Consider the following 12,627-nt stretch of genomic DNA (forward strand, 5'->3'; position numbering starts at 1 on the left):
CAAGTGTCAGGTGCGAGATAACTTCGAAAGGCATCACCAAGATGGAATGTCAGTGCCGTTGGCCTTGGCGGGAAACGTCCTCCGCATGCGCAGTAAGACAGGCAGCAGAAACTCCAGAATCTTCCTCCAGCACAGGTAGTAGTCCCCTCCCAAATACCATGCCCCCCTCTCCGTTTCAATGGCAGCCGAAGCAGCAGCAAAGCAGAGGCTGACATCAGTCTTTCCATATTCAGCTGGCTGAAACTTCAGCTGAATGCTCTCATGTCTCAGTTCACTGACCAGGAAAGGGAGAGATTTTGAGGTCATCTCAGAGTTCTTGCTGACCAGCTCTCCATCTTCATAAAGGTATACTGAGGCTCCTGGGTTGTCTGCATCTGGCAGTGAGGTCACAACAAAGCAGGCCTTCTTCTTGGATTGGTTGACGCTGAAAAAGTCTCAGATGGATTTGGCAGCTTGGCAAGCATTGTGGGTCCTCTCCTAATCCTCAAACCAAGCCAGGCCTTTTTTAACCCCGGAGGGGATCTTGTTGACTTAAGTGATCCTGGCAAGAATTGTTCCTGAAGCCAACTTTGAAAGCTCAACTGAAATGGCTCCTCTTCATGTAAAGAAGTGAATATGAAAGAAACCACGTATGCTTTCTGGCCATCAAGTACGATTTCCTCCAACTTGTTTTGAGATGAGATAACTTGTCCAAATATGATTTGGCAAAATTAATTTCTCTTTTCTTGGTGTCTAGAAATTCATGGAGTCTTTAGCTGTTGAAGGGTGACTGTTTGACAGACAGTAACAGATCCATCAGAGTCCCTTCCTCTTGCCCTCCTCCCCAGATGGCAGGCAACACTCTGGCCAGCTGTTTCTGGAAAGTCTCCCTGTGTTGCTTGCACAGATCTTTGAACTGCATGATCTTCCTCTGGATCTCAGGGAAGGTCTCAGCAATGGGATCAATGGCTAAATCATTGCTTTGCATCTCAATGTCATTGAGTTCCTCCAAGATCTTTTCAGCATCAAAGATCAACTTTAGGCTGATCTCACGGACCATCTTAGCTGCTCTGGAGTCCAGCTTGCTCAGTGGGTAGAGCCAGACCCGCACTGGCACAGCCTTCTCTCCATCTTTCCCTAACATTTTTGGTAGAGTTGTGTAAACCTGCATGGCATCTTGGAAAGTCACTGGATTTTTGCCCAAAGAAAAGTCTCCATGGAACTTGCAATTGAAATTGAGAACATTCTCTTTCTCCTCCTCATTTAGCTTCATATCTGCTTCTCCCATGATTGATATTTCCTTCTTGATTGTAAGCTGGAGACTTTCTTCTATATCTTTCACCGTCTCCATTGAAGAAACTTCTCGGTCAAAGACAAAGAAAGCCTGGGCTCCATAGAGGATGGCGGTGACCACATGGGTGGCTGTGCCATGCTCAAAGATGGCTGGGTAAGAGACATTCTGGATTCCCAGGTGGCTCATTGTCAGCTGTTCATACTTGGTGGTGGTTTTGTACTGAAGGGTGACTCTGGCCTGTTGCTTGGACTTCTTGGTGTCATGAAGATACTTGGCTGACCCTCCCACTTCAACCAGCCCTCCCAGGAAACTGGCCTTGAGGGAGGCTGAGATGTCCAGGGCGGAGGCCTTATCCTCTATGCTGTCAGATGCAATGATTTCAGATTCTGTCTTGGGCTGAGGCTTGATGGTCAGGTCCTTCTGAAGAGAACTGTAGTCCCAAAGGTGACTCCTGCATGGGGCACAATAAAATAGGAGGATGAATTGAAACTAGACCTCCAAAAGATCAGTTACTGGATTGAGAAGGTCGAGAGATACTATATAAATTCTATAAAGTATGGAATAAAATGTATAAGTGGCTAGAAATCAGAAGCCAAAACAGAAAATAGTGAATATAAATATATAGGTATAGGTATAGGTATAGATATAGTTGAGAATTTATAATTGTTTGGTCAGAGGTCTTCTAGTCCAACCTCCTGTTGAACAGAAGATCTTCAAGGGACTTTGATGATGCTGTCAGAAATTGCACTAACTTTCATGACAGAAGTTGAGATGGTGCCACCATGGAGCAATTGAACCTCTCTCCCTCTTGTAGGCATCTCAGTTACTTCATTGTCTTTGGCCCAGCCTCTCCTTCCAGCATTAAACATGGATTTCACACCAGAACACTGAGAAGGTCTCAGACTTCCATTTTCTTTGGACATTCTTTGGTTTGAGAAGCTCCACACAATCTCCACACAATCAATACATTTTTAATGTAACTTTATTAGTAAATGGTGGGAATGCAGTGAACATAATATGTCACATTTTGTGATAAGGAAACTTTATTAGTATATGGTGGGTATCCAGTGAACATAATATATCACTTAAAGCCTGGACATCTTTGTTGTAATGTGGCGACCAAAACTGGATGCAGGAATCCAGGTGTGTTCCTACATTTTGTTTCTTTCTGATTTTAGGAACAAGAATCAGAGGGCTGGAAGGGACCTCAAGAAGTCTAGTCCAACCTTATGCTTCTACATTATTTGGTTCTATCTTTTCATCTGAATAGGGATGAAGGAATGGTGAAGATCTAATTGTCTTCTCTGTTGGCCTTGCTGGGATGGCTGAGTCTTCAGAGGATGTCTTGACTCTTGATTGGCATTGAACAGCTGTTTTTTTCTTCTTCACTTCCTCTTTGCAGTGAACGGCAAATTAAAAATATAAAAAAAGCAATCGACTGTGTCTTTTGATACATCGTCTCTCTCGCTTTCTTCCTGCTTCATTTGATAGATGGTCCCTTCTTCCCTCAGCCCAGGTGTTTCCTCCATTTTCAAACCATGAGGAGGGGTCCCAATGAGAATTGCCTGCTTGTTCCCTCCTTGAGCCTCCTCCCATCAATTTCCTTCCTGGATGGTACCCATCCTGCCCCAATGGCATTGCCCAGATTGCTCCTCTCTTTACAAGACAAATGTAGATAGATTACTTTATCACATTTTTGATAGTGTAACTTTATTAGGTGGGTATGCAGAGAACATAATATATCACATTTTTTTGTTGGGGAACTTTATTAGTAAATGCTGGGTATGCAATGAACATAATATATTATATTTTTTTATATGGAAACTTTATTGATGGTGGATATGCAATAATCACTTAAGGCCTCAACATGTTTTTTTTTTTAATGTGGCGATCAAAACTGGATGCAGGAATCCAGAAGTATTCTTACATTTGGTTTCTTTCTGATTTCAGGAAGATAGAATCATAGGGCTGGAAGGGACCTCAAGAGGTAATCTAGTCCAACCCTGTGCTTCTACATTCTTGGTTCTATCTTCTATTCTGAACAGGGAGGAAGGGAAGGTGAAGTTTTAATTGTCTTCTCTGCTGGCCTTGCTGAGATGGCTGAGTCTTCAGAGGATGTCTTGACTCTTGATTGGCATCAAAGAGCTGGGCCTCCTTCTTCACTTCCTCTTTCCACAGTGAACGACAAATTAAAAATATATAAAAAAAGCAATCGACTCTGTGAGTTTTGATGCATTCTTCCTCTGTTTTTCTTTCTGCTTCGTGTGACTTGTGGGCCCTTCTCCCCTCAGCTCAGGAGTTTCCTCTCTATTTTCAGACCACGGGGAGGGTTCCCAACGAGAATGGTTCGCTTGCTCCATCCTCCTCGTGCCCCCTCATCAATTTTCTTCTCAGAGTGCCCGCCTTGCCCCAGTGACATCACCCCGGTGGCTCCTCAACCATTGGCCGCAACTCAGCCATGGAGAGGCATCTCAAACACCTCTTTGCCCTGCAAGGTGACCACAATCCTGCAGAGGCCAAGAGAATTGCACAACGTTCAACTCAACATCACCACCAAATCGTAAGTTGGGAGCCTGGGAGGGTTCAGCTGAAATGCACCAAATTTATCAATTTTGACTCTGATTTTTAAAATCTATGCTTTTATTTGGGAGGTTTCTATGGTTTTATTCCATTGTTGCGAATGACCCAGGGCCATGTAGGTGAGATGGAGGGTGCAGAAATGTAACAAATAAGTCATGAATCAAATGGGGGAAGTCTCAGCCTCCCGTTGGTTCAAGATGGGGGTGAAAACTCAGAAGTGGGAAGGAAGCGGAGAGAGCCTCGGTATCCACCTTGGGGTTCATCAAGACTTGTGTGAAGGCTGCTCTTTCCTGAAAGACAAAGTGTGAGGGATGGAAGCTTAACGAAGAGCAATCCAAGATAGAAATAAGGAGAAATTTCCTAACAGGGAGGGCAACGAACCAGTGTGCCACCAGAAGTTGTGGGTTCTCCACCACTGGTGAAGATTTGAAGAAGAGATTGGACAGCCATTTCTTTTAGGCTTTCCTGTCTGAGCAGGGGGTTAGACTAGAAGATCTCCGAGATCCCTTCTGCCTCTGTTATTCTATAATCCCAGATCAATGAATCAGTGGAAGGACTTGCTTCCAGAAGTTGCGGGTGCTTCCATCACTGGAGATTTTCAAGAAGAGATTGGACAACCTTTTGTCCAGAATGGTATAGGGTCTCCTGCTTGAGCAGGGGGCTGGATTAGAAGACCTCCAAGGTCCCTTCCAACTCGGTTGTTTTTTAATTCTGTAATTCTCCCTCTATGCACGGGGATCCTTCAGAGGAAACTGAGCCACGGAGGAGAAGACGTGTCTCCTCTACTAAACACCAGCCTCTCTTCGTTTGTAAGACAGCAATGCTTTGAATTTTCAGACCGATCTCCTGAAATGGTCCAGGACAGCCATTTATCTGAAATGGCTTCAGCAGGGGGTTAGACTAGAAGACCTCCAGGGTTCCTTCCAACTCTGTTATATCTTTATTCCCATTGGGTTTTATTTTCATGCTACGTAACCATGAAGTTCTTATCTTGTTCACCATCACTAGAATTGGGTGTGTCAGTCACTTTTTTCTCTTTTGGGTTTTCCTGGAAACTTCTAAAGAAGCCGTAGCGATTAGAAGCAGGAAACGCTTATAGAATTTCAGAATGACAGAGTTGGAAGGGACCTTGGAGGTCTTCTAGTCCAACCCTCTTCTCAAGGAGGAGACCCTATACCATTTCAGACAAGTGGCTGTCGAGTCTTTTCTTTAAAAACCTCCAGTGATGAAGCACCTACAACCCCACCGTATTATTCATCCTCATCCTCCTCTCCACAACCCCCCATCCCTTCTAGCACTGCTGATATTACCTAGTTGGATCATGAAATGTCTGCAAGAAAACCACCAAGCTCAGAGAGCACCAAGAACCTCCTTCTCCTCCTTTTCCTCCTCCTCCTCTCCACAACCCCCCATCCCTTCTAGCACTGATGACGTTCCCTAGTTGGGTCATGAAACATCTGCAAGAAAACCACTCAGCTCAGAGAGCACCAAGGACCCATAATCCCTCCTCCTCCTCCTCCTCCTCCTCTTCTTCCTCCTCTTCCTTGTAGCAGATGATATTACCTAGTTGGGTCATGAAACATATGCAAGAAAACCACCAAGCTCAGAGACCACCAAGGACCCCACAGTCCTCCCCCTCCTTCTCCTCCTTCTCCTCCTTCTCCTCCTCCCCCTCCTCTTCCTCCCTTCTAGCACTGATGACGTTCCCTAGTTGGGTCATGAAACCTCTGCAAGAAAATCACCCAGCTCAGAGAGCACCAAAGACCCCACAGTCCCTCCTCCTCTTCTTCCTCCTTCTCCCACACCTCCAATTCTTCCTACTACTCCTTCTCCTTCTCTCCCCCACAAATCCCACTCCCTTCTAGCACTGTTGACGTTCCCTAGTTGGGTCATGAAACGCCTGCAAGAAAACCACCCAGCTCAGGGAGCCTGCAAAAACCCTTCATTTCAACCCTGAGCTCCATGGATTCTCCCTTATAGGTTGCACTTAAATTGTCCAATGTTTTCTGGATGGGTTTCGCATGCCACGCTGGCTCCTTCTTGGTCTTCTTTTCCCAGGAGAAGCCATGAAGGCCCTCTGGATGGTCCAGGGCTCCTGTCTGATCGGACTCTTCACGGGACCTTTGCAGGTAGGAAGGGAGCAGCAATGGGACTTTCCACCTCTTTAAATGCAGAGGGGTTGACGGAACAGGCGGGCTCCACACCTCCCTCCCCTGCTCTCTTCTTGACACAAAAGTTTTGCCACTTTGCCACTTTGTGACAAAACCCACTTCCTGTTGTTAAGATTGCGGCTGGGTCTAAAAAACGTAGAGATGTAGAAGGAGAAAATCTCCTTAAAAGCTGCCACAAAGAAAGGGGGGGGGGTGTCACCCTATTCCCCAGAGCCCCAGAAGGCAGGACAAGAAACAACAGATGGAAACTAATCAAGGGGAGAAGCGAACTAGAATTAAGGAGAAACTTCCTAATAGGGAGGACAGTTAACCAGTGGAACAGATTGCCACCAGAAATTGTGGGTGCTCCATCACTGGAAGTTCTTAAGAAGAGATTGGACAGCCAATCTCTTGAGGAGGGGAAAGAGGAGGAGGAGGAGGAGGAGGAGGAGGAGGAGGAGGAAGGGGAGGAGGAAGGAGGAGGGGCAGGGGAAGAGGAGGAGGGGCAGGGGAAGAGGGGGAGGGGCAGGGTTAGGTGGAGGAGGAGGAGAGAAGGGAGGAGGAGAGGCAGTGGGAAGAGAAGGAGGGGAGGGGAGGAGGGAGAAGGAGGTGGGGGAGGGGGAAGGGGAAGGGGAGCAGGAGGAGGTGAGAAGGGAGGAAGAGGAGGGGAAAGAGGAGGAGGAAGGGGAGAAGGAAGGAGAAGGTGGGGAGGGGGAGGAAGATAAGAGGAGGAGGAGGGGGAAAGGAGGAGGAGGAGGAGGAGGGGAAAGAGGAGGAGGGGAAAGAGGAGAAGGAGGAGGAACATCTTGCCTTCATACTACCATTTCCTCCCTCCCATCTTTGACAGGCCTCTTTCTCCACTCAGTTCATTCACTACATAACAGATTCATTTTTATTTTTTTCTTTCCATCTTAAATTTTAAAGACGTTCACTTAATCCTATTGGCTTCACAGAGCCTTGTAGCACCCTCTAAGTGGTTTACCAACATCAGCATATTTCCCACCATAATCTGGGTTCTCATTAAGAGCCGAGGTGGCGCAGTGGTTAAGGTGCAGTACTGCAGGCCACTTCAGCTGACTGTGATCTGCAGTTCAGCGGTTCAAATCTCACCGGCTCAAGGTCGACTCAGCCTTCCATCCTTCCGAGGTGGGTGAAATGAGGACCCAGACTGTGGGGGCAAGTTGCTGACTCAATTTGCTAAAAAATTTGTAAACCGCTTAGAGAGGGCTGAAAGCCCTATGAAGCGGTATATAAGTCAAATAAATAAATAAATAAATAAATAAATAAATAAATAAATAAATAAATAAATAAATAATAAATAAATAAATTTTACTGTCCTCAAAAGGACGGGAGTCTGAGTCAGTCTCGAGCTGGTCAGGATTGAACTCCTGACAGCAGGCAGAATTTGCCTGCAATGTTGCGTTCTAACCACTGCACCACCGGGATGTCCTAATAATGATTTTCTTCCTTCCTTCATGTGTGATGATGGCTCAGCGGTTGAGACACTGGGCTTGTCGGCTGGAACGCCAGCAGCCCAGGTTCAAGACCCGAGCGCCACAAAATGGGATGAGCTCCCATCCCGACCTCAGCTCCTACCAACTTAAGAGTTCAAAAGCAGGAAAATGTGAGTAGATAAATAGGTGCCACTTAGATGGAAAGGTAACAGTGCTCCATGAGCTAAGTTGATTTCTGAAGGGGCACCACTTAGATGGGAAGGTAACGGCGTTCCCTGATGTCATGCTGTCCACATGACCACAGAAACATCTTGGGACAGCGCTGGTTCAATGGTCTCAAAATAGAGATGAGCACCATCGGACATAACTAATGGAGTAAAATCCATAGGGACGCTGTTACTGTACCTTCCCTCGTGCGCTCCTTTGGCGGCTCAAACAGAAAACTGGATTCAGGTTGGCTTTCCCAACCGTCAGACTCCTTCCTTACTGTCCTTGCTCACCTTCTCTTTTGTCGGACAGGTGTTGTGTCTCGTAGAGATCCCCCTCAACATGTTCAGCAACTCCATGGATGACCAGTATATCGATTGCAGCTCCACCAGAGAATTCAAGCTGCAGGAGTCAGGAAATATTCCTCTGGAGGAAAAGTATCAGAAGACCTGGGAAACGGCCAAGAGCCACTGGGACAGCCTTGGCCAAACAGTCGGAAGCTTCAGTGCAATTTACGGCACTGCGATTGTGGCCTACACAGTCGGAGATAGCCTGTACCGTGATTTCAATACCGCTGCAAGAGAAGCTGGGAAATCCCAGGATTCCTACGAGCAATATGCCTTCAAGGACTTCCACCTCCTCCTCACCAAAGCTCTTCAGGCCAAGAAGAAGACGTCCGATTGCTATGAGGTCTTCCGCGGGATAAACGGCATCCATTTCACCACCTCCAACAAGGCGGTAGTCCGCTTCGGACAGTTTGCTTCCTCCTCATTGGACAAAAAGGTGGCCCAAGGATTTGGTGAGGACACCTTCTTCTCTATCAAGACTTGTTACGGAGTGCCCATTCATGACTTCTCATTCCACGAAAAGCAAAAGGAAATTCTCATCCCACCCTATGAGACCTTCACCGTGACCAACTACACAAAGACCCAAAATGGGATCTTCATCCGGCTGGAGTCCCTGAAGGTTTACAGCCACTTCAACTGCGAAGTCCTGAAAGGTAAGAGGCTGGCAGAAGGGAGAACGTGGGATTCAGGGGTCTCCAGGGAGCATCGTGGCAATATCTGTGGTGGCTGCAAAAGCGAATCGGTTCCAGATGGACCAAATGTCTATGGAGATGATTGATCATCCAGTTCAGCGGTGTCAAACTCACAGCCCACGGGCCAGATGTGTCAGGTGTCCACCACGGCCACCGGTTTAGTTGAGCGGGGGGAGTCGTGATATGTCACGTGACGACAACATGACGACGCGAGTTTGACACCCGTGATCCAGGCCACCATTGTCTGAAAGCTGTTTTTTTCTTTGAAAGTGTTTCACTTCTCATCCAAGAAGCTTCTTCTATTCTCTCTGCTGAGAAGCAAAACATTTTCCCCAAGAAAGTCCAGTTGCCTTTTTTTGGGGGGGGAATACAACTTTTGAGTCTTCCAGATAGACCAGGGGTCCCCAACTCATGGGGCATGGCCCACTACTGAGCTGCAGGAAAAATGGGCAAGGGCAGTGGTGAAATCTAATTTTTTTTTGCCACTGGTTCTATGGGCATCACATGGGGGGGGGGGCAACGTTTTTTCACTTTTTAAAGTATTCTTCTCCTGCTGGTTCACAGCTGAGCTGCGCAATCCTCAGACGCTTTTTGTTTTTTTACTACTGGTTCACAGAACCAACAAAAATTGTTCCTACAGGTTCGGCCGAACTGGGAGAATTTCACCCCTGAGCAAATGCATGGATGTGAAGCTCCTGTTGTGTGAACGGAAGGCACTTGCGCTCACTCATATCAGTGGAGTTTCTTGTGTAAGTGGAGTGTCACACACGAGCGCAAGTACTCCACCTTCAAGCATGAAGCTCCTTTTGCATGAGTGAGCAGCACTCACACAAATGGAGCTGCACGCACGTGTGCCTACCTGCCACTCAGGGGTGGGTTCCGTCAGCCGCTACTGCCAGTTTGCTCAGGGGTGCACCCCCTGCACATGCGCAGTACAACTACAATTGCTCTGCACATGTGCAGAAGCAAAAACAAGGTGGCGGCACCTACAGCGCTGCCGGGAGGACCGGTTTGGGGGCGTGGCAGGCCTGGGTTGCTGCCAGTTCCAGTCACCCAGGCTGTCAAGCTACTACCGCTTTTGCTGAACCGGTCCGAACTGGTAGGAACCCACCACTGCTGCCACTCACTCACACACCCTCGCACCAGTTAAGGTGGAAAAGTTGAGGACCGCTGAGATAAACCATGTGTCTCTATGGCATGCCGAGCCCGCACCCCAATACTCTACCTGAAAGGTTGAACCCAGGGCCGGCGAGGGTCAGGAGCCAGATAGTTCTACAGGGTCCACAGCCTGAGAGTCGATGGGAGCATTTTGCCCTAGAGGAGTAAACAAGGAGAAGCACATTGATGTTTTGAGGCCTCTCTGACAAAATGCAATTTGGTGGTGAGGAAAGTAAGATCTTAGATTTAGGCAGGGAAAAACCTAGATTTGCTTCATGACCACTGGAAGCCTCTGACACTCCTGATCCTCGTCAACCTTAGAATAACTTTATTGTCACTTTGAATGTACACTAATTATCATACATTAAAATAAAATCTCATTGCATACAGCTCTCAAAGGGTCTCCACCTCTAATACACACTGCATAAACATGGCAAGATGATAAATAGATAAATAGATAAATAGATAAATAGATAAATAGATAAATAGATAAATAGATAAATAGATAAATAGATAAATAGATAAATAGATAAATAGATAAATAGATAAATAGATAAATAGATAAATAGATAAATAGATAAATAGATAAATAGATAAATAGATAAATAGATAAATAGATAAATAGATAAATAGATAAATAGAAAATTATGCATATACCTACATATATTACATGACACAGAGAAACAACACAGTCTAGGTCACATGTATTCATGCACATGGCGAGAGAAACGAAACTTGTGAGTTTCCCACATGGATGGCCAAGCAAAAAAAGCTGTTACAGAATCGGGAAGTCCTGCTAGAAATACTTTGAAACCTACTCCCAGAGGGGAACAACAGAAACAGACCGTGAAGTGGTTGTTTGGGGTCACTAACAATGCTTTGTGGTCTAAGCACATAGCACTTACAAGCAGCATCCTGAATGGCACTTCCTATCATCTTCTCCGCTGCAGTCACCACTCTCTGTAGGGACTTTCTATCTGAGGCACTGCATCCACCAAAACAAACAGTGATGCAGTGTGTTAAAACACTCTCCATTGTGCCTCTCTAAAAAGTGCCCAGGACAGAAGAAGAAAAGTGGTTAAACCCTGGGTTTAACCTTTCAACTGCAGTGATTCATTTAACAAATATGACAAGGAAAATAGTAAAACGGGGCAAAACTCACTTAACCCATTTCTCCCGTAGAAACTGAAATTCTGGCTTCAATTGTGGTCATAAGTCAAGGATTTCCTGTATTTGCTGACAAAAGCATTCTGGTCACAAACGAAGCATCTCAGCAAAGGAGAGAAGATAATGTGGTTCCCCCGCCTAAATTATCTAGTTTAGAAAATATATTTTTTTGGCGATAGGAAGGGCATCTGGCAACTAAAAACTCAGCTCCATTCAATTGCGGCGACTCCACTTTGCAATAGCAATAGCAGTAGACTTATATACCGCTTCATAGGCCTATCAGGCCTCTCTAAGCGGTTTACAGAGAGTCAGCATATTGCCCCCAACAATCTGGGTCCTCATTTTACCCACCTCGGAAGGATGGAAGGCTGAGTCAACCCTGAGCCGGTGAGATTTGAACCGCTGACCTGCTGATCTAGCAGTAGCCTGCAGTGCTGCATTTAACCACTGCGCCACCTTGGCTCTTGTCAAGGGATTACAGGGTTATTAAACAACAATAACAACATCTGACCTGAAAATGATTTTATTTAGTTTTAAGCGTAATGCAGTGTGTGCGAACAACGGCTTTACATACAATTTAAAACATTTTAAACATGATTGTAACCCCCCCCCCTCTCGAGTTTTGTAACAAAGCTGTCACAGTCTCGAAAATCTTACATGATTCAGTTGTCTCAGCTACTAACTATCACAATTTTAATTCTAGTTTAACTTCCGGGGATCTCATCCCTTACTTAAAAAATTTCCAAGGAGGGGGGCATGCGTAAGCACACCAACGTGCCTATTATTAATTTTTTTCTCTCATTTTGCTTGTTCGAATGTGTAATTTTCGTTGGATGGATTAATAAATCAATCAAATAAAAATGAATCAATATTGTGCTCACTGCCACATTAATCTGTCCATCTCTGACCCTGTTTTTGTCTCCACAGATGCAGGTCTCTCAACTGCTATGGGGATGCCCTTCTTTCTGTGGGGTCTCCTTCTGACCTGGACCACCCTCGGGTCTCTAGGAAGCCTCTGACACCTGGGCCATCAAGGGAGAGAGCCTCCCCTGGGAAGGAGGCCAGGTGCAACATGCAAAATACCTTTGCAAGAAAGTAGCTTGTTTGCCCCACTGAAAAGACGAAGCACGAGGATTTCAGGCAACAAAAAAAAAGTGTTTATTCAGGGAGGATGCAGAGACCAAGGAGATGTCTATTGGATAGTGGATGATTGTATCAGAAATCGACAACTCGAGCAATAAAGGTCTTTGACGTACAACGAAAGCTTTGTTTTATTAGACTGCAGAAAACACAGACCTTCCCCCATTCCCCACCCTGACCCACTGTAGGTTGAAACTGCTCCTCCCCCCCCCCCCCATCAGCTTTGCTTCTTTATGGATGCTTTTGCTGCTTTAATTGGGGAGTTTGAAAGGCAGCCCTATTGTTTGGTTGATCAAAAGGCTAGTTTTGGCTCACTGAAGTAAATGATTCTGGCTTCAATTCTGCTCTGCTCTGCTCTGCTCTGCTCTGCTCTGCTCTGCTCTGCTCTGCTCTGCTCTGCTCTGGTCTGCTCTATGAATTCCAATTCTAATTCTGCTATTCTATTTAATTCTAAGTAGT

At 46.0% G+C, this 12,627-nt stretch overlaps 1 protein-coding gene across 4 annotated transcripts; it reads left to right on the forward strand.

The window, feature by feature from the left end:
- The first annotated feature begins 3,547 nt into the window (after nucleotides 1-3,547).
- On the forward strand, nucleotides 3,548-12,271 carry LOC116520592 (erythroblast NAD(P)(+)--arginine ADP-ribosyltransferase-like). 4 transcript variants are annotated; one of them, XM_032234861.1, is made up of 4 exons: nucleotides 3,766-3,833; nucleotides 5,912-5,982; nucleotides 7,977-8,664; nucleotides 11,956-12,271. In XM_032234861.1, the coding sequence occupies exons 2-4, from the start codon at nucleotides 5,920-5,922 to the stop codon at nucleotides 12,045-12,047; spliced, it is 843 nt and encodes a 280-aa protein (XP_032090752.1). In that variant the 5' UTR covers nucleotides 3,766-3,833; nucleotides 5,912-5,919; the 3' UTR covers nucleotides 12,048-12,271. The 4 variants fall into 4 exon arrangements, with proteins under 4 accessions (XP_032090751.1, XP_032090752.1, XP_032090750.1 ...); XM_032234860.1 differs by lacking the exon at nucleotides 5,912-5,982 and having other exon boundaries at nucleotides 3,548-3,833; XM_032234859.1 differs by lacking the exon at nucleotides 3,766-3,833 and having other exon boundaries at nucleotides 5,760-5,982.
- The last annotated feature ends 356 nt before the right edge of the window (nucleotides 12,272-12,627 follow it).

The sequence above is a fragment of the Thamnophis elegans genome, chromosome Z (assembly GCF_009769535.1).
Source record: "Thamnophis elegans isolate rThaEle1 chromosome Z, rThaEle1.pri, whole genome shotgun sequence".
NCBI lineage: Eukaryota > Metazoa > Chordata > Lepidosauria > Squamata > Colubridae > Thamnophis > Thamnophis elegans.